At 38.7% G+C, this 22011-nt stretch overlaps 2 protein-coding genes across 6 annotated transcripts in view; one reads left to right on the top strand and one right to left on the bottom strand.

The window, feature by feature from the left end:
- The window catches only part of pnhd (pinhead), a 55210-nt gene that overhangs the window by 19817 nt on the left and 13382 nt on the right, over window positions 1-22011 (bottom strand). Inside the window, exons 2-3 of one of the 3 annotated variants that reach the window (XM_082513120.1) lie at window positions 6469-6737; window positions 5661-5823 (exon numbers count right to left, since the gene is read on the bottom strand). In XM_082513120.1, the coding sequence (XP_082369246.1) occupies window positions 5661-5766 (106 nt within the window). In that variant the 5' untranslated portion in view covers window positions 5767-5823; window positions 6469-6737. Of the gene's footprint in view, window positions 1-5660; window positions 5824-6468; window positions 6738-22011 lie in introns of those variants that run through there. The other 2 variants (XM_082513119.1, XM_082513121.1) reach the window with 2 other exon arrangements.
- On the top strand, window positions 6828-21198 carry LOC309693666 (ran-binding protein 3-like). Of its 3 annotated transcripts, XM_082513114.1 has the most exons (17): window positions 6828-6949; window positions 8739-8794; window positions 9114-9150; window positions 9243-9320; window positions 9434-9505; window positions 12286-12351; window positions 13197-13289; window positions 13461-13570; window positions 15058-15177; window positions 16497-16597; window positions 16709-16784; window positions 16894-16990; window positions 17487-17611; window positions 17713-17833; window positions 18452-18594; window positions 19669-19864; window positions 19983-21198. In XM_082513114.1, the coding sequence occupies exons 1-17, from the start codon at window positions 6928-6930 to the stop codon at window positions 20024-20026; spliced, it is 1557 nt and encodes a 518-aa protein (XP_082369240.1). In that variant the 5' UTR covers window positions 6828-6927; the 3' UTR covers window positions 20027-21198. The 3 variants fall into 3 exon arrangements, with proteins under 3 accessions (XP_082369240.1, XP_082369241.1, XP_082369239.1); XM_082513115.1 differs by lacking the exon at window positions 13197-13289; XM_082513113.1 differs by lacking the exon at window positions 6828-6949 and having other exon boundaries at window positions 8696-8794.

The following is a 22011-nucleotide window of genomic DNA, read 5'->3' as shown; positions in this document are numbered from 1 at the left end:
GACGAAAGGTTTGTTGTTGTTCATTTACTCTTAAATGTGTGGAAATTCCCTGCAGGTGTTACGCAAAGTTTTATCGGACCATAAAGACTTTATATCAGCATAGTTCACGAGGCCTTCCGGAAATATGAGAACTCCATTTTGACCCTTGAATCTTACCAAAAAGGGGACATAAAAAAGAGACAACAAGTCTTTGTATTTTCAAGTCATAAGTGCAGGTTTATATAACATTAATGTTGCCCAACCTTACATGACAATAATAATTGCCTTTTAGGCTCAGATATATTGACTTCAGAAGCAATATTAGTCTGATATGTGCGGTGTAGGGATACATGTTAGCGCAACATTAAACGCTTGTTTACATTCTTCAGTATTCTCAGAAAACCTGACTTTAATGTGGGAAACTTGAGCTGTAAGAGTACATCAGGATGTACATGCATCTTCCCTACAGTCATATTAAGTTCTGACAGATGATAAACTTTGCATTAAAGATACTTGTCAGAATCCATCTATGCATATCCACCCATGTTAATTCCTGACAAGAGGCTCCTGCGGCACATTTAGAAGGATTCTTTTTGAACGCCCTGTGACAGGTACTAATGAGCCTCAAGCGGCTAAGTGGACATCTGATAGCACTCTTCGGTGTGAAGCGTGCCACTGACCTGTCCCTTTCTTTTTCTTTTGTGCCTGCAGGATACTTGTGCTCACTTCAGTTATTTACTGCTCCCACATGCAACCTGCATGTGTCGTAAAGAAAGAATCTGCATTTGATGCCACCCAGGCTCTAAAGACGTTTACATACGTTCAGATTGCTCTGATTAAATTGTCTCTATTTTTTTTTTGGAGGGGCAATTCTGGTCTTGCAGTGAATATTTCATGTTAGATGTGCGGGTTTGATCACAGTACAATTCAACTGAACATTCATTGGCAAACCAATGAGTAACTTTCTAAGAAAAAAAAGGTTGTTGGCTGTGCCGAGCTCTGTTCCTGTATGTGACTGCATATTTGAAAAATCCTGATGGATTACTGGTATTGAGTATTTGTCAGAAGATGATGGTCTGCTGCCAAAGCTACTTGGACTCTGTCTGTGCAAAGATGCACAGTGTTGTCTTCAGCATTCCCGTCAGATAATGTGATATGTTGTTTTATCCCTTCATTATCGCTGTCATTTAACATCTCCAAGAATACATTTATCATTGTGTGAGAAACTTTACTTTGGCACGCAGTACAAAAAAAAAAAGAAGCAGCAGTATAGATGAGGACAGGGCTTTTTACTCGCTGCAGACTGAATAATGATACTGATTTAACATTTACTTCTCTTGCAACGATCCATTTGTAAACTGCAGTGTACCAAAAAAAGGAAAAATGAAAGCAAACACATGGGAAAGCTATCCAAAACAAGTTAGCTTCTACTATTTCTTTTTCAGTTTTATTATTATTGCTTTATTTTGAAGCAAAGGTCAAGGAGTTGCAAATCCGTCCTTTCTTTCCTTCCTTCCGCTCTTCCTTTCTTTTGGAAGCATGCCTGTGAGGAGGCCTTCAAAATTCATTTGAGGTTTAAATTTTAACTGACTGCTTTCTGGAAGGAAAAATAACCGTGTCAACATGATCAAAAGGTTCTTTAATCTCAGGGGCATTGATTTGTGCCGCAAACGTCACTATGATTCGGCCTTTTTGCTTTTCATGTCAACATTAAATCAACCAGGACATGAATACAACAAACAGGCGTAAGTTTACTATAATCTTACAGGCCTCTGCAATAACAAGTATTTTTTATTGTCTTTTGATGTTAGGTTAGGACATCAGACCTTCAGTAGCCAGTTGCAAGTGCAATAAGGAGATTTTATATATTCATAAACATATATAAACATACACAAAGCCACCTCTAGAGATGCAACAATTTCCCAGAAGTTCCGGGAACCTTAATGGCCAATTTCACAGAACATTTATTGCAGCATCAAAATAAAACCTGATTGTGATGGCAGAACTGACACAGACCACAGTGGCAGACAAATCTATGTGTGCATGTTATGTAGTGATGTGGATAGTAAGATTAGGTTGATGCATATTCCTGTCCTGTCCCAGACCTGTAATTTATTCCATCCATATATCAGCGATGTACTTTGCTGAGTGTTGCGGGGGCTTGGATTTTGTTTGAGCTATGACTGTGAGACTGTGAGAGGCAAGACACGGGTCACCAGTCAATCACGAAGCTGACTCTAATGATAGATGAGTAATTTTACACCTGCAGGCACTTAGAGTTGTCTGTCAGAGTCTGGAAAAATGTATTGCAGACTCAGGGAGAAAATGAGAACACTTGGAGAACACTTCAAACACATTTGGCACACTAGAAAACCCAAAACAAATGACCAAATATGCACTTTTTTTGCGGGATTAGAGTTGAAATGAAAGACAACACTGCTAAACTTTATGGACCAAAGAGTATGGCACATTACAGCTGTAGACCACGGACTATGGAAAACCAGAGGATGAAGCTCCCAGTGCACTGGATTTGTGCTGATGTTAACGCCAGAGGAGCTTTGAAATTTCTAAGCAATATATACCTCATCACTCATCAAGCTCACTCTGTAACTTTACGGTGCTGTGGTTGCTAAACATTTCCACTTTGCAATAATATCACTGACAATCAATTGTCGAGTATCTTGGAGGGAATCCTGCAGCATTACTATGGTTGAGCTGTTTAGAATGACTCATTCTTTTACAAATGTTTGTAAAGGCAGGCTGCATGGCTAGGATCTTTTATATGCATGTGCCAATGGGGCAGAAAACAGCTAAATTCAAAGACTAAGACATGTGGCCCAATACGTTTGTCCATATAATGCGGCTACGTTGAGCATTTTTGGAGATTTTAATTTTCCCCTAGCGGTTTTATTTTATTCTAATGTATTATGCAATCAGCTCTGCCCTTCAAATGACAAGTTTCAGTAGATAAGATCCAACATTATACCACTGAACAAATAACATGGTTTTGGATTTTGTGGAAGAAAGTTACATAACCATAATTACCCCCTGTTTTTGTAGGGGACTCCCCCAAGGGTTTCATCTTTAGGTATTAGTTACAAAACTCTGGAAAATGAGAAGCCTGTTATGTAAAAAGTATTGTGAATCTTGGACTACTTCAAAGTAGATGTTATCATTACACAGATATTACACATATCAGGAAGGCAGAAAGTCAGGTTTTGCACCACGTATGGATTCTGACTGAAAGACTACTTTTTACCCTCGTAATAATGCTACAGGATCTGCCATGATGGGTTTTGACTCGTTATGATAGAAACACCATCGAATGCATTAGAGTTTGGTGAGCGTTACAGAGCCAGTTTGCTATTCGTATGCGGGGGAGTGTGTTCCAACTTTTGAGTGAGGGGTGTTTGTTGCCCATAGACGCAAACACAGTGATGCACAGTGGACATTCGCCACACCAGTGGATAAGTACAAAAGAGAAACTGATATGACCCAAAGCAGAAGCCAAGCTCGTCTGATGGATGACAGCCCTCAGCAGCAAAGAGTATAAACACATGCAGTGGCTTGTTTGAGGGGAGCCTGAGGGGAAATCTCAAGCACGATTATTTCGATTATTATTACCAACTTTTGGTCAACTCAGGCAAACTCTTATGAAATGTCCTCTTTTCAGTGTTCCTTAACCACATTTGAGCAAAGAAGGCAAAGATCTGGTTTGTATTTATGACTGTGTTGTATTTAACTATTGTTTTATGCCTAACTTACATTTCTTAATCTAGTTCATAACTAAGCAGATGGCTCAGCAGGGAAAGACCATTTATTGGAAGATGAAAAGCAGGGGTACTTACCATTATCACCAAATAATGAATCACGTAATACCAATATTCCCACATTACAACATTTCTAATCGTAACAGGATGATTATCCTGTTATCTTCAGGAAGAATGTTGTATTACGATAAGAGATGGTCTGGAAAGTTTAACAAGTGCTATGGGAAATGCAATTTCAAGTCGGCTCAACTTACAAAAGGCTCTTGAAAGCTGATGAACATATAGCTGCTAGCAAAGGCCTTTTAAAAGAAGGCTAAAATTATTAACATTTTATTATTAGAAATAATTTCAAATATTTTCAATTTAATTAAACATTCTCACATAGTGTCACAGCTTTGCCTTCACTGTCTGAGCATGCACTATCTGTATTTTATGATACTTTATGAATGTTTAAGCTCTAAGAGTGATTCTTGAGCCACTACAACCACATCAACACTTGTAGCCAAACTAAACGTGCACATGTACATTGTCAGCATTACGCTTTTTTAAAGAAAGTTTAACACAGTTGTCTGTTAAACATGCAAAGAAAAAAGAGAAAAGAAAACAACTCAGTGCTTTACATTTCACTTCAGGCACTTTACAAACTGCCAGACTCAACTCCACAAAGACTATGGCCTGAAGGGTGTACTGGAAAGTGAGATTAATGGCCTACTAAGCTATGTTGGGCTTAAAGTTGTAGTTTCTGTGTCACAGAAGTGCTTGTGATAAATTACCGTGGTAACTTATGCCAAACACATCACCTGGTCAGGTGCATGTTATGTTTCCCAGTGTTAATTTAAAATCTTATGGAAGCACCATAATTTGAATGATTCTTTTATTTACAGCATGCAGTATAACGCAATATAGATTCTCTGCTGGAATATATTTTATATGTGCAAGAAAACCACACAGTAAAGTGCAAACTGAAGGTTGCATACTTGAGTCGAATCTACAGCTAAGTCTCTTTCACACTACTTGAATTGCAGCTAAAAGAACACAGAACACACACCAACTATACCGCTTCAGTCAGTGAAATTAATTTCCAATTGACTGGCCCACAAACCACAGCTCTTAAGTGTCTAATGTGTAGCCACACCTTAATCACTTAACCACCATTTATCTTCATGATCCTCTGATAATGTCTCTGATTGGAATAGGCGTCACTCATAGGGATCATTTAGTGTAGAGGAGTCATGACCTGTGAAATGCCCCATTATATGTGACCACGCATACAACTTGAAGCAGAAAACCCGGCTTAACAGAGAATATTGACAACCCCCATAATTATACTTGATAAATCCAGGTGGGGCTTTAGGTTTTATCAAGCCGGCCAAGGCAAACAAGATGCACAAATAAGCTCAGAACTTGCTTTCGTTCTTTCTTTTTATGTATAGCACAAATCTTTTTGTTTTCAACCGCTGTGGTTTTATTGTTTTGAAACTCCTTCAGGAAACAAAGGAAATACCTTCCGCCCATATTTTTCATGATACTGTATCCAGAATAAACATATGTAGTTTACACATTTGGATATCTGCGTGAATGCTTGCTTACTATATGCACGCCAAAATTGCTTTGTACAAAGAATTTGCAAAAAGTACAAAATGCAAACAGCAAACCCCCACGAGTCAATAATTTTATTTATACTGTCACTGCAGAGTTGGTACTTCATGCACTTGTGCAGTTTATGGTTTGTGTTTAACTCATCCATAGGAGAAAATATATATTTTATATATTTATTTATTGTTTTTTAGAAAACAATATGAACTGCTTTTGTAGTTGGTGTTGTAGAATTTTGTAGTTGGTGTTGTAAAGTTGCCTGTAGTTTCAAAGCTTGTCCCGAAGCCATCACTAAAAAATGCAAACACTGCTTACCTGTAACAGATTTGCTCAGTTGCAGTGACAGTTCGCCCTCTAGTGGAAGCAAAGTGGAACTGCACTGACAGGACACTGGAAAAGGACATTCAACGTTATTGCACATTTCTGTGCAAAACACATAGCTGTGAAAATCTCCTGACAGCTGAAAAAGTCCACACGTCTAGAAAACAAAAACAGAGAAAATGGGCAGAATTCAAATTCATCCTTAGGAAAGGATTTAATCATGACCTAATCACTCCTATAATAATACACTTCATGTAAATAATGTGAGTCATGATCACACAGTGTTTTGGTTACAGGCCTGGTAAATTCCAAGTGCTACATCAGCACAGAGATTGTTTAAATGTTATTGATCTATTTGTTTGTCATCTTGGTATTGCTCATTTGAGTTATTCTTTACTACTCACGATTTTCTTTTACTTAGGCGTGACGTTTATGGCGTTATCTCTGTACTGCTCTAGCACTTGAAATTTCATTGCTGTAGGACTAATAACAGAGTCTGATCTTATACTTATGCTATCTTAAAGAATACAGTTTTTGCGTGCATGTGTGTGTCTATCAAAGCCAATTGGCACTGCAGTAAAGTCAGTGGTGTTGTCATGTTTGGCACTGTAAATGTGGCCTTTACAAACAACACCAATGCGTAAACCCCAGGAGAAAAAAAAAGGGGCAATAGATTCAAACTAACAGGGCTTTTTACTATGAGGTGACCTTGCATAAACCATGTGTATAAATGTAAGCACAGTGATTACGGGACACACATCATTTAGAAACAGGAAATATGAACGACGCATTGGTTGTTTACCTTTACCGGGAATCTGATTAAATCACCACTTAACACTGGCTGTGGCGATGCCTTTGAGACGTGCTCGAAGGCTGTATTTTTGTTTTTCCGCCAAACCACTGTTTTCTAGGTTAAGAAACCTGAGCCATTCATGTCATCATCTGGTGTTTGTGCAGCTTTATCGTAGTTAATAATACCTTTAAAGTCTGTGTTGGTACACAGGGGCCTGGGAAAGCTGTAATAGTGGGTTAGGCGACCCAGGCAAACTTCACGTTCTTCCTTTGGGCCAGCTGAATTATAAATAAGCACATAAACATATCGATAAGCATGGACATATACTAGAGTTTTGGATTACAAAAAGAGTCTTGGCGAGGGCAGGGGTCGCTGGCTGCATTAGCAAACGGGTGTCTCTGAGCACATTGCTGCCTTGACTGGTGTTATCTGCGCGGTGGGTTGTGGGTGTGTGAGCGTCGAAGTAAAATGGCGGACTTGGCAAACGAAGGTGAGTAAGTGGCAGAATGAGAAAAACAATACAGCTACTGTGGCCATGTAAAGCGTGTCTGTTCGTGGTTTGCATATTTGATAGCTGAAATCAAGCAACTGTGGCACACGTAAATGGCGACTTCAGGTGGATTAATAACGTCGCGGCGTTTATAAGGTTACAGCGTTAGCAAACAGGCTAACAATGCTAACGCTGGGCTTGGGGTAATACCTGGAATGTCTTGGAACGCCCTCCAGTTCTGCCTGTCAGTTAGCCGGTTTACCTTCTAACGCTAGCACCCGGCTATTTATAGTCGGTGTGTGTGTATTTGTTGCCATTTGTGGTGAGCTAAACGATCTAAGGTGATTATAAACGCCAAACTTGGCTAAGCCACATTTGAAAAGCACAGCGTGTAACGAAGCTAATATGTAAGAACAGCAGTGATTGGAAACAGTGTCCGTGTTTATTTCATGTTGTTAGCTTTACGTTTTAGGTTTGCTTGACGTTCATTTAGGCGCGTAGAGGAAAATGTCAGCCAGTCAGACAATGCTTCGGTTTAGCCTCTGCTTGTTTGCGCGTTTTCTTATTCCATCAAAATCAGATTGTCATCTTGTTTGGCTTCTAATATGGGAGAATGAAGTGAGGACTGTAGTGACATTGTTTGTCAGGCGACATGACTCATGCTGGTTGGAGCGCATTAGCAGGCTAACTAGCCATCGAGCTAAACCTCCCTGGGCTTTAAGGAACAACCAGTGGCGCCGACTATTTACTGAAAAGGGTCAGATGGGTATATATGCTAACTGGTTAACATAAGCAAGGGACGCATTGGGGCTACTTGTATTTCAGATGTGAATAGAAGTGTTTCATGCCGGAAATCTTATATTCATTGGACAAGTTAGCTGATTGTGAGACAGACAGCAGATACAAAGGTGGGGGTAAAATGTAGGTCACACAACATTTTCTTTAGTTTCACACAAAAATGATCAGCTTAAACCATGCGGAGCGTGTGTCAAAGCGGTGATTGTCGCTTCAGGAAACAATCGTGGCTATGTGCTGCCGGCTTTTGGCTGATATCGCATGCATGCATGTTTTGCGCAGCTACAGCGATGCTACTACACCTGTTCAGTGTGCAGGCCTGACCCAGACAGAGGAAAACCTTTGTCTGCTAACGTTATAGGATTACACATCTTACACCAGGGTACAGTGTGAACATAGTCGTTAAGTGGCTTGAGCTGACATCATGTTATCGCCTAGCCTGGCTTTAGTTATTCTTGTTATGTTATGATCATAGATTATGGAGGCAAGAAAATACCGGTGGAAAGCGTCATAATTTCTCATTTAGTTATTTATTTATTTAAAATTACACAGTCTCTGTCTAGTTTGCCCATTCTGCAATACGTGTATTTGCATATCTCACATTTGATCACGTTATTTAGTTTATTGTGGATTGTTCACTTTAGGTAAACTTAATGTGATTTAATTGTTCCAGGAACTTCTAATAGGATTGTATGGTTAAGTTTAGTGTACTCGGTTTGATGGCATGATTTCGCCTGGCTGGTTGACACAGATAGAAATCAGATTGTTGTTAAGCTGCATTTTTGCAGGTCATCTTTTTAAGTTTCTTACATTTAAATTAGTTGTGAACAGTTGTTTAACTCACTGGAATCTTGACCACAGCAATTTTTGAAAAGTTAGACTTTTTATTTTTAATCAGCTGTACAGTCTATAAAATAGAAGATGTCCAAATACACTTACTGCTGCACACCTTAAGTTAGTGTTTAGATGACTAGCCTACATCTTTTCTTAACAGACAAGCCTGCCATAGCGCCCCCTGTGTTTGTTTTCCATAAAGATAAACCACAGAAGGTAAGTTTCTGTTTTGTTTTGCTTTTCTTTATCTATAAGGGCTAAAATTGCCTTTTTGAGTTTGCAGATGTTATTTATGCCAACATTTAGTCAAGCTGAGTTTCTGAAAAGCACACATCCTAGAAAAGTTGTTGGATTCAAATTTGTCACTGTTAGCAGCATTTCCTGCAAAATCAGCGCACATCTTTCTTGCTAGTTTGTTTCTAATTTAATTAAGTCAAATTTTCATGCATTTAAGAAAGCTACCTAGGATTTATGAGTAATGGTGCTCCTTTGGTATAAATAAAACCCCCCCCAAACATTTTGCACTTCCTTGCAGAGATCTGCTGAGGGCTCAAGTGCAGAGGATGGAGAAGGTAAATGAAATATCCAAATTGGCCACTTTGTTTGTCCATGTTATCTTTCTGTTTAAACTGACATACAGTCATTATCATTTCACTTCATTCAGATTCAGATAAAGATGAGGGAAGCTATACTCCCCCTGTGAAAAGGGAAAGGACCTCATCATTCCCACCCCCACATTCTGGTAAGGGCACGTGATGACTAAGCAAAGCAGAGCGTTTACTTTATGTTGCTTCTTGCCTGTGGTGTACACATTGATTTGTATGCTGAGTGCAGTGCCTGTCTGTTACTTTGCAGTTCCCAAGAACAATGTATTCATGCCCTCAAGTTTCTGCCAGTCTCCGACTGGGAACTCTGACTCCGAGCCAGGTGAGCAATCTAGACCACTATTAGTTTTCCTTTCACAGCTTAAAGGGCCCCTGTGGTTAAAAAAAAAAAAATCTCAGTATTAAAAATCAAACGCTTCAACAATTTAAGGCAGTTGGCACAAGACGCTCACTAAAACTGGTAAATAGTAGCTTTTGCTCACTTAAAGATTTTAAGTCACAGATCATTTTGGTAATTCTAAAAGTGTCACAAACTCTTAACTCTCACCAAGTTGACTCTTAGTTCTAGTTGACTCTTATTTAGCTATTTTACTCTGATTTTATTGTACTATTGTACTATTCTTAGTTAGCGTATTGTCTGTCTTGTCTTAATGTTGGTTTAAAATGGAGCACTGTAACAAAAAATAATTTCCCCCAGGGATCAATAAAGTATTCTGATTCTGATTCTGATTTTGTCCATTCAGTTTTGACTGCTGTCCTTTCAGAGTCTTTACTGCATAAACATAAACTGAAAGCAAATTTTTATAAATGTAGTATTGGTATTTACTTTACAACTTTTTGAATTATTCAAAATATTTCTGCATCTTGTTTTTGTTTGGCTTAAATTTAAGTCTTTGTATTTAGTCTGGTTTGAGATTTCACTTCTCCTTGCTCATTTCTCATTTGGCTCTCACTGCTCCAAAGATCTGTCAGTTTGTGTCATGTGTTGCACAAAGACCGTTCAGTATACCAAGCAGGGAGAAGTCTTTTTCTATATTTTGTAATTTGCCGCCCTCTCAAAACCTTCAGTAATACAGAAAATTTGTTTTTCTTTTAAGTTATAAGAACAATATGGCCTTGAGTCGCTTGTGATCCTGCCTCCATGCTCTGAACTGCCAGATTCAACTGGAAAACAAATGTGTGATGCTTGAATTTAAAAAAAGGCAGAGTTAAGGTTAACATTAGTAAATACATAGGGTTTGTTATTATGATTTCCTAGTGTCATGTGGTGATAGCTGACAGCAATTTTCCAAGTGCCACTGCTACAGAGGACTAGCTTATTGGGTATTAAAAGCTAGTTTATTTAGCGCCGTCTTAGGTGTCTATGGTGTCTTTCTATGAATACAGTATGACTTGGATATAATAGCTGTTCCCACATTAGATCCTTCTTTGTAATTGAAGTATTTCTTTCTTTGCAAATGTATAAAATATAACCTGAAATTCTAAACAAGCTGCAGCTGGTAGGTTAGGGTAAGTTGGGCTTTAAACTTTAAAGGTTTCCGCTTCATGACCTTGCTTGTGCAAGCTCCTTGCCAGGGTTAGAGGTGTGTTTGTGTCAAACTAAAATTTGTCATTTTTTTATGTTGTTTATGCCCTTTTGTTAAGTTAAAAAGCCATGTAAATCCCCCCACCCCAAACAATAAATTTAGTCATTTGCAGTTTATATATCTGTTGTTCATTTGCACAGGAAGTCTACAAGGCCAAAAAAGTAGTTATGTTAGTTGGCATAAATTAGGCTAATGGGAACAAAAACATATGCATATTTGTTAAATAAGAAATTAAACAGTAACTATAAGGAGAGGAAGTTAGGGTGAAGCTGGATTAACAACATTGTTTATCAGTAGCATATCTCTAACACAAAGCTTGTAAATAATTATCTTGTGGTAACTTTGCTTTGAACTCAGCAGCACTCGTCTGTGTCTGGTTTTCCTGCCAAAGCATAATATTTATAGGATGTCTGACCAGTAAATTTGTTGTATCACTTTAGATGTTAAATGATTTTGTTTAATTTGTGAAGCTCAGCTTAATCAGTCATTTGCCGAGTAGCCGTTCATACTTTAATTTGTTGAATCACTTTCATCAAGGTCATATTACACTGGTAAGACGAGTCAAAATGGGGGAAAATATCATTATGAAAAATACTGACTAGTTAATAGAGATATGAAATTATTATTGCAGAAGCACTTTAAGGGAGAATAAGGAAGTATGATTTTTATGGATTTTTTTTTTTAATCCCATCTCTTGTCAAAGATAAAAGTGACCCAATCTTCTTCTTTTTTTCTTTTTTGCTTTAATGGCTTGAGCTCAATTGAAAAGTGACGTAGAGGTTTAAATCACTAGTCAACAGATTTACGGAGAGGACTTCCACTTGAGCAAACAAACAGGCTGTAGATAATAACTGCCTGAAGCATGTTACATAATGTGTGTATTTGAAAGTAAAAATAATGATGAACAGACTCAAAAAATGTTGTTAATAGGGACGCAGAACTACACTATGTGCTGGAAGTTTGGTTATTTTAGTTGCATTTAAAATGTTTATAGTGCTTTTATTGCTTGTGTGGTTTTTTTCTTCATTGTTTGCATGCATGTCCTGAGAGTTGCTGGTTAGTAAAAATGTTGAAAGATATTCACATTCATTTATATTTAATTATGCAAATACTTCTTATAATTAGATTGAAAATGTTTTTCTTTAGCATCTGTGTAATCTAAGCTTCACACATTTATGCACACTGGAAGGGTCTCCTAAACGCTGAGGACAAACAGGATGTGGCTTTTCGCATGTGCTTTTGGGTTTCTGTTCTAGTGCTGATTACTTGATGGTATCCCAATAAAGCCACTGAGATGACGAGACGGCGGTAGAAATAGATCAAAGGCCCTAGAGCCCGCCATATTACTGAGATTCCAACACAACTCTTAAGGCCGTACAAGGGTTGCTGTGGTAACTGGCTCTGTGGTTACAAAATTTGCAAAGACAGAAGAGCATGCTCACATTAGGTTGTTGTGCAATACCTGAATATGTTTTTTTTTTTAACTTTTGCTTCTTTTTATGGTTTGTTACACCAGAGGAGAAGCCCGTGGGGTTCCGTTTAAAGCCACCGACTCTCATACATGGACAGGCACCAAGTTCAGGTAGATGTTTAACATGTTTTTGTGTTATTTTTACTATTTATACTATGGTTTTGTTATATACCTGACCACAAAAATCTGGCAAGTAGCTTTTGTAGTTGGTTCAGTTTTTCTGTTTATTTGCAGTATAATACAAAAGCTATTGCTGGATTTGCATGAAATGTTTTTGCATTAGGTGTTACTTGGTCCACACATACAAAATATTTGGAAAAGGTTTCTACTGTTTTAGATGGAGCAAAATTGCATCATATCTTCACAATTACTTTAGATTTGTTACTGAAATAAGAAAAACTGGCAGATATCATCAGATATCATCATGAGGCTCAAAAAAACCCATCTAGATGTAAACTCATTGTTGATCCAGACACTCAGTTCATGCACAGGGTGGAGGGAACTTTCATCCTTGGCAGATGTTTACTCAGACCGATCCTGTTCATTATGCATTATCATTTATTATTCAGGCTTTATCTGATGAGGACATTTAATCTTAATTATCAGCACTGACATTGGTACAGTCCTCATGAACAATTGATATGATTATACAAGTTACAACTATGTTTGAAAGCTGTCACAAAAAGTCAAGCATTTGAATGCAGGTTATGGTCTGGAATAACATCAGATTGTGCAAATATGCCCCCCCCCCCTCAAATGAAGGGATCCCAAATGACTACTAATGTCATATTGACCTACCCCTTACTTGTACTCTACTCCCAGGCAAAGCTTTGAATATTTGCAGATTATTTTTAGTGAATCCAAAAAATTCTTTCTGAGCAGCCCACACATCAACATGTACATATAAAAGATATAACTGTGTGTACAAAGCATGAGAAAAACTGCCTCGGTTGCAGGTGTCCCTAGTCAGAAACCCAAGGAGCAGCAACGCAGTGTCCTCCGCCCTGCAGTTCTCCAGGCACCGCCCTCTAAATCACATTTAGAGTCCAGTGAGTAAAGCTCAGAGTCTTACACTCATTAGTTAATCACATGTAATTTAAGATATAACTGCAGTCGTTGTTCTCACTGTGCAAGCTGTTTTGCTCATGAGGTGTGTCGCTTCAAATGCTATCAGGATAGGTGAAAAGTTGGAATAATTTCCCTTTTTTTTCTGTCTGTAGATTCCAGTTGTGGAACCAATGGTGTGAAAAAGTCCTCAGATGGTGCACCTGTGACCCAGTCCCTCTTCCTGAACAACACAGAGCACTCAGCCACGCTGACTAAGACACCGGTGAGAAGAAGCGAAACCTAAACAATTTATAATTAGGAGACAGAAATCAAACATGACTGCATTTCCTGCAGTTTTTGTTTGTTGAGTTTTTGTATTACAGTTTTTGCTTGTGTGTTTTATTTGTCCTGTTGACATATTTGTCTTTTTACTGTGTTAATAGACACAAGTCATAGAATGAAAAGCTCCAGCATAGAAAATTCATGTTTGTTTTTTTAAAAATGTTTTTTGTTTACATTTGATTAAATAATATAAACCTATTTATTAAAACATACATGTGTAAACTGTTACTACAAACATGTTACTACATTGCAACACTTGCTTTTCTGTCATTACCTCAGGTCTCCATCGTTACAGGGTTTTTGTTTGTTTGTTTCTTTAATGAATCTTTCAGCCACAGCTGAAAAAGGCAAACATAATTTGACTAACAAAGAGAAACCACACAGGTTGCGTGAGTTTGCTCCTCGTAGTGTTTAGAACAGCAGTCCAGCCAGTTTCAGTCATTTGTTTAGGCCAAATAAAAATTTGTGCTGTGACTGTTTTTAATAAATTAATTATGATTAGGCTTCGGTTTCAGCACCCAATAAAGTCCAAATGACTTCAAAGTGATGACTCATTCACATGCGTATCATTTGTACAAGTAAAGCAAACATTTTGGCTTCATTATTTCTTAAGTCACAAGTATGTTAGAAATTCTGATAATTGAAGAAATAATGAAGCACAGATGTTGCTTGGACACATTTCTTCAAACAGCATGAAAATGAACGAGACCGCCTTGGAGTCATTTGGCCGCACATATATGTGCTTCAGCAGGGTTAGCATAGTTGTATTCAGTTTCCCACAATACTGGATATTACAACCGTTGATTCTTTGTAAGGATGAATAAAGGAAATTGTACGTTTTTATCCTGTGCATAGACCCTAAATCCACTGTTGTTGTCTGCAGCTGGCCCTTCAGCCACTGTCTAAAGCTATGCAGCTGGATTTGCAGTGAGACCAGAGACTCGGGCAGCTTGCTGATTCTTATTCTTGATTCTTTATGATGGGAACTTCACACTACATTGCATGAATTAACTAGTAACTAAATGATCTGCAATGAGTTTCATCCAGAAATATTAACTATATTGCTGTGCCACTAATAGGCTTGCTAGGTAAATGGATTTGCATTAGGAAAATTAGGCACGTCTTGCTGCTGTATGCCACTTTTCTAGTATTTTGGCTACATACTTGACAATGACCCAGACTGCTAAAAGTGCAATGTCACTTTTTTCTAAGTGAGACTGGGTCCCGTTTGTTTTTATGCAATGCACAGTCAACTGCAAACACAGTTACGGTGCAAGTTGCAGTCAGTGTGGTTTGTGGAAGATATTAATGAAACTTGCTGCATGCAGGGGAAGTTCTTGTTGGTAAAAGATCCTTCAAATCTGATAAAGGCTCAGTGAACACTAGTTATATTAGTTGACCCTGCTGCTCTGTTTCTTCCTGTTTCAGAAACATGAAAATGAGGAAGATGGCTCGAGTGGTAACAAGGATGGAGAAAGAAAAGAGAAGAAAGAGTCAAATGTAGCAATATCATTTGTGTTTGGTCAGAATATCAAAGACAGAGCAAAGGTGAGTTTTCCTTCTGCTGGCTGTGAGCAGGTGAATTCGAAGCAAGAATTTTTGTGTCAAGCAATAGTGTGTGTGTTTGGTGAAATTGGATTTAAAAAATAAAGTTTTCTATAGCATGTGTAGCACCATCCTGTTTAGTACATAATGTGACGTTGTTGGTTGGTTGCTGCTAATAGCTAACATATGGTAATGTTAGTCTAACTGGTGACACAGTGCAAATGCAACTAAGTTTCTTACCAAAGTGCAATCAAGAAGCCTACCATCATCAGGATGTTCAGAGGGGAATAGATTAATGTGGGCGATGACCCAAGGGGGGGGCACACAGGAGCTTCCAAGGAAGAGATGCCGTAGTTCTTGGAACCCTTCTTTGTTTGTTTTGGTTTTGAAATTCTGTTGGGAAACTGCTGTGGAAAATTGTTTAGGTAAGCACATTATCTCACTGATAACTTTTACTCGCTTCTAATATGAAGTAAATTAAAATAAGTGAAGGGGAGTGAGACGTGAAGAGTCCCACCTGCGAAGATGCTGATGGTTATCAGGATTCCTAATCTTGCTTTGATAAGAAACGTTATGTTTGTAATGCATGTAGTAACCAGTTATCTTGTAGTTTCGCTGTGCTTGTGAAAAGAAAGATTTAACTTCGAAATAACTGGGGGTTAAACCTACTGATCCTATTTTCTGGGTATGCACTCTGTCGGCTGATTGGTCGCTCGGTCTGTACACCGACCTCATGAGATCAAATCAAATAGTGGGGAAGGTGCTTGACTCCAGCTAGTTGGTTCAGTGAACATCTGACTCAAACAGGCTCTCCCTCACACAGACCTATTTTACAAAGTCATCTACAAACCTGAGCATTATGGCTAGTTTTGGTAATTCCCGTTTCAGTGCAGCTAGCCAACAGTGAAGAAACCACTTTCTGCCTATGAGACAGAGTGGACAAGATATTCTAGTTTTTGTTTTTAACATAAAACTCATTGCTGCAGTCAGGGGCACCATAAAAGTGAGCCTTAGGCTGCTTTTTAGCTGTCACAAGTTATATGCTAATAACCAACCCACCTAATGACATCACATTCTTCACACAAGATGGCACTTTTTTTTTTTAAGAGTAAGTGGAAATATTTATTGTGAAACTTTAAAGTGGACATGAAACAAGTGCTTACTTATTGCTTGGACCAACATGATGCTTGGATTACATCATATTGGGTTGGTTAAGGATTGTCTGTAGAGATTTCTTAATCTACTTTCTGTCGTAAGATTTCCTTCCTGTGTGTCTCTCTCTCTCGCTCTTGCTCTCGCTCTCTCTCTCTCTCTCTCTCTAGTTGGAGGAAAACAATAAAGAAGACAATTCAAAGGACGGCGTGCCACTGGACTCTCAATCAGAGGGCACAAATTATTTCTTGCAGTACATCTCTACCACAAGGTAATTAAAAATGTGTTCTACTTCTACATTTTTTTAAAATAGTATTTCTGCAAAATTCAGTATTAACTTTGATCAACGCGTTGATGCACACTTGCATTTCTGCCTTTTCAGTTCAAAAAATGCCACAAACAGTGCAGACAGTGGAGCAAAATTTGTTTTCGGGCAGAATATGTCTGAACGAGTTCTGGTGAGTTAATAGGGTGAATTCAATAGTCTGTTTACCTCCTGCAATACTGCAGAATTCCTAATGACTACAATTGAACGAGCTGCAATGATTAACTCTGTTGTGTTTTCAGAGTCCACCAAAGGGTGACTCTTCAAATGAGGAAAATAAAGACGTGTCAGCTGCCCCTGCTTCAGAGCCCTCATCGCAGGAAGCCACCCCAGAGAAAGGTAAAAAAACCCACCCCTCCTATTATTTACAAAAATGGTTGCTATTTGGATTGATTACTAGTAGGTGTAAGCACAAAACTTTACTCCACTCAAGACAAAAACAAGACCTGTGGGCTTATGACTGTATATTCGTTTTATATTGTCTTAAACTTAAAGTCCACCTAAAAAGAAAAAAGCTTGATTTATGTCATAGAAGCAAGGTTTTAAAGTGTCCAGGGTTCGTGTCTTAACATACAAAAGGGGAATACTGAGTGAGAGAATATTTTACTTTGTTCGGTGACTTTGAAAAATAATTTACCATTTCATAGCTACTCAGTGCCCAGGCAATCATAAATGTGGGCGCAGAGCTCAAGTGCCTCTGCTCTGGAAATGATGCAGAGAACATTATCAAGCTTCTCTGTTCGGGGATGGAAGACAAGCTCCTTGATTACCCTGCAGTAGCACTGTTTCTGTGTTGCTAAAGGATCAGTTATATGTTTGTGTTTTATTTCACCAGTGAACAACGTGTCAGAGTCTTTGGAGGAGTCTGCAGCAGCATACACCAAAGCCACAGCCAAGAAGTGCATCTTAGAGAAAGTCGATGTGAAAACTGGAGAGGAATCAGAAAGCAATGTTTTACAGGTGAAAGACAAGGCGGGGTATTTCACTTGAAGATGTGCAGCGAATAACATGGTGAGAATGTTTTATAATCTTCTTTTTTTCCCCCTCCTCTTTTACTTCAGATGCAGTGCAAGTTGTATGTTTTTGAGAAGACTGCTCAGTCGTGGATAGAGAGAGGTCGGGGTTTGCTGAGGCTCAATGACATGGCATCGACAGACGACGGCACGCTACAGTCCCGTCTAGGTAAAAGCACCTTCAAAAAGCTGCTGGAGAGAGGAAAAAAAAAAAAAACCCTTTCTGTTATGAATGTGCACGTTTGTTTTTACAATTCAGTCACCCAAATAGCTTTAGCGGACGAAAGCATCTGATTGTTTTTACTGTTATTCTACCGGGACAGGTAGGGGCGACTATTATCTCAGTAAACCAAAACATACCTTTTGTTTTGATTACACGTGTTATGACAAAACCTAACAATGAACACAAGAGGGAGTCTGTTCCTACTACATGGCTCTGTTGACTGGCCACCGCAGTAGTATTGTGGTAATGTTTATATATGGTGGTTTCATTCAGACAAATCAAAATCTAAGTGGACAAGCATTCTGAAGTTTTGTTTTTAATGAATATTCAACAGTTTCAGAAGTTTCCTTTCACTGTATCCTGGTTAATATTTGACTAGACTGTGAAATCCTGGTACAAATCACATTCTCAGTGACAGAACAGAGCAGTTTCTAGGACTATAGCCGTGTATTTACTGCAAATACTAGTTGTGCCTGTTTAGTGAAGAGATTTTACAGTCAGTGGGCTGAAATGGTAAACACGTGCATATTTGCATCTGTATGTCACTGCTGTCGTGTGTTGCAGTAATGAGGACCCAGGGCAGCCTCCGGTTGATCCTCAACACTAAACTTTGGCCCCAGATGCAAGTGGACAAGGCCAGCGAGAAGAGTGTACGAATCACTGCCATGGACACGGAGGACCAGGGTGTCAAGGTCTTCCTAATATCGGTATGTGTTACTAAACGTTTAATATTTGAACATTTCATTTTTCCAAAGGGTGTTAGCTTTTAAGTGTTTTTCCCCTCCCTGTGTATACATCAAAAGTAAGAAAAACACAGAAAATTGTAATTTCTTTTTTTTTAACAAGCATTGAAGTGGTGAAACATATTCTGCCTCGGTTTCACGCTGTCCCTTCCACTGTTAATGCGTCTTTATCATCGGTCTCATTCTGTTTTTGTGTATTTTTCCTCTTTAGTAAAGGGTGAATACATTTCCATGTTATTAATTTGATCAGCTCAGTATTGTCCTGTGATATTAAAACATTCAATGCCTACAGTTGGTACAAGAATATTGCTTTCAAACATATTATTTTGAGGTAGTTAAAAACTGTTCTTAATAAAATGCATTACTTCCTCCCCCAGATGTTTAACATTCCAGCCGTTCTGTGGGTTTTGGAAAGCATTTAATCTGAAACATCTGCGTATCGAAGTGGCAATTTTATAATTCATATAACACATTTCATTAAATGTAAACTCAGTGTGCATAACCCAAACATGAAAAACATAAAAACAAATGTAGGCTTACTTAAGTCAAAGCAATAAAAAACTAACTTTACAAGAAAGTTTAAAAAAAGAGGCTTTAAGCTTGTTTTGTAAAGTGTAAACAGTTGTAAATGACCTCAAGTCAGCAGGCAGCTTGTTCCAAGGTTCAGTTTCCACAGTAACTGAAGCACCCTCAGCACACTTGGATCTAATTCTGAGAATAGTTAAAAGATCTAATTAGGTTATAGATACTGAGAAAGTCAGAGATGAACTGGGAGGGCAAACTACTGAGAGCTTTATAAGTTTGTAGAAGTACTTGTACAGGTAATTCTGTGTTGAACTGGGAGCCAGTGAAGTGACTTCAGTAGCTGGGTAATATGTTGAAATCTGTAAGGACTCTGGCTGCTGCGTTCTCAACAAGATGAAGTCATCCTACTGATAATTTGGAAAATCCTGCAAATGGAGCGTTACAGTGTACCAATGCAATGTGCATGTGTCATGTCCATGTGGCTGAATTTTGTTTACACTTTTGCATATTTAGGGTAGCTCTAAAGACGTAGGTCAGCTGGCTGCAGCGTTACATCACCGTATCCTGGCCCTGAAGAGCAGGGTGGAACAGGAGTCCGAGACCCCGGCAACAACCATCCCCGATGCCGAGGTACCGCAGTCCAACGAGGATGACAGCGACGAGGAGGACAATGCCTCTGCCTCCGCTTCAGCCTCTACTCCTGCTACAAGTCAGTGATTTGTATTTCTTATTTTGATTTTCTAGTTTTTACTGCAGCAGCTCTTGTTTGTTTTTCAGTGATTCAACTAAAATACCTTTGCTGACATGTTGCGACTCTGCTCCTGCAGGTAATTCAGAGGGAGGAGAGAGCCAGGCAGCTGGAAGCACATAGCGTCACTCTTGGAAAGCCTGCTGAGATGCCGCTGTAGAAGCATTTTGCTGCAGGCATCTCCATGGACACCCCATGACCAACGTGGGTCCTCCAGACCAGTACTTTTGGATATTAGAAGTCTAGCTCCAGGAAATAACCCCCTGTGCCGGAGTGTCTCACCCAACTCGTGCAGTTCATCTTCTCTGCGTTCAGCGTAATATCTGGAGTCGTTTCTTCCCGCCCTCTCCTGTTTTTGTGTTTAATTTTTGTTCTCGAGTATTTTTTTTTTCTTCCTCTCCCCGATAGCAAAAATAAAGACTTCAAAGCTTTGGTTTGGGACTTCTCTGCTCATCATATTGATGAGTGTAAGGGTGTTTTCCTCTACATTTTAAAGTATGGCACATGTTAAGACTGCAGTTTCTACTTTGGGACCTTTATACTCACTCTACAGCCGTACCTCTGGACACCACACATCCAGAGGAGCTTCATTCACATCGTATTTGACTCGTCATCCAGTCGTTTGTTGTTTTTTCTTTTCTTTTTTTTTTCTCTTACATCAAGTCCAGCCTTCCTCTTGCCCCCCTCATCCTGACCAGTCTGTGCGTTAAGTTTTGGCAAATGTAATTTATTTTGGGCTGTCATTTTCATGAGGCATCTCAACACATATGTGCTGTTTGTAATGGCTAGCCAAGACCACTCGAGTTGTCATTAATAGCAGTTTCTTATATTTCCTATTGACCTATATTATAGCAAATAAAAGACTGAAACAGTGCAGTTTCCGCTAATGTGAGTTAATGATTTGGGGACAAAAGGGCAGTTCACCACAATGTTTCGTCTAGATTTCTACGATGTGTTAGTCATTCAGCGTCTGGTTTTTACTTTTTTCCAAAATTAGAAAAAACATGAACTCACCCGTCTACATTCTGCATGTAACTGTTACTTTTCTCCTTTTCCAGCATCCCAGGGGTTTATCGTGTTGATTCATATTTTTATGTTGAAGATTTTTTTTTATTTTATCCATTTACATTTGGAAAAAAGGTTTTGAATGAAAGAATTCATGTGTGGAAAATTTGAGTGACAACTGTAATACCCTTTGAATGTCATGTACATTTGAATATATCATCATTTAGTAGCGCACCATGTTTTCTCATCTCCAGCTGCCCCCTTTACAAAATAAACCATTTTGGACTGACCGCTATTGTTCCCTCTGAAACTGGGTTTTCTGCACTAGCAAGAGGGGTATCAGTATAGTATATGTAATACTTAGACATTGTCTCTAGTGATAAGTAGTACCTGTAAGCAACAGTACAATAATGAATAGCTCTCTAAAGAGGGAACAAATTTTACCCTTGGACATAATTGAATACGTGGAATGAGAACAGCCTATCTGTTTTGTATTCATGTGCTGGATCTGGCCTGCAGGTTGATGAATGCTGTGCTGACTGCACTGAGCAGGAATCAGACTAAATCTTGTTTATATACAGTATTCATCAGGCACAAGGTCATGAATATTTGATGCATGTACCTATCATAACAGCCCAGCCTAATCGTATACATCCAAACTAGAAACATAACTGCCACTGCTCGCAAATTCTTAGCCTTATCTGCCTTTCTGTGGTGACTCGGCAGGAAAGCATTTTTCTGCAGCGTCTCCCGTAAATGATTGCAGTTGTGTGGTGAAAGTCAAAGCTAAACACTCCGAGCTTAGATGCTGGGCTAGTGTAACAAGTCAAGCACTACTAACTTTTTGGAGTTTTACTTGAGGCCTTGACGTGCGCTGCAGATTCTCTTTAATTCTCATCAAATGTGATTCATCTTCATGCTTTTCTTTTAAAAATCTAAATACTGGTAACAACCAAGGGCACGCATCTTTATTGTGATGGTGTTTGTTTGAAAGATTGTTGACTTTGTGAACATGTCGTTAAAAGCAGGGTCGTCGTCAGCACAAAGGATCTTCGCCTCATTGAATTCCCAAACATTAAACTTCACACATAAACCATTTGGTT

The sequence above is a fragment of the Aulonocara stuartgranti genome (genome assembly GCF_965226115.1).
Source record: "Aulonocara stuartgranti genome assembly, chromosome: 18".
Lineage (NCBI taxonomy): Eukaryota > Metazoa > Chordata > Actinopteri > Cichliformes > Cichlidae > Aulonocara > Aulonocara stuartgranti.
Note: the sequence above shows the minus strand (reverse complement) of the source record. Positions and strands in the feature narration are given on the sequence as shown.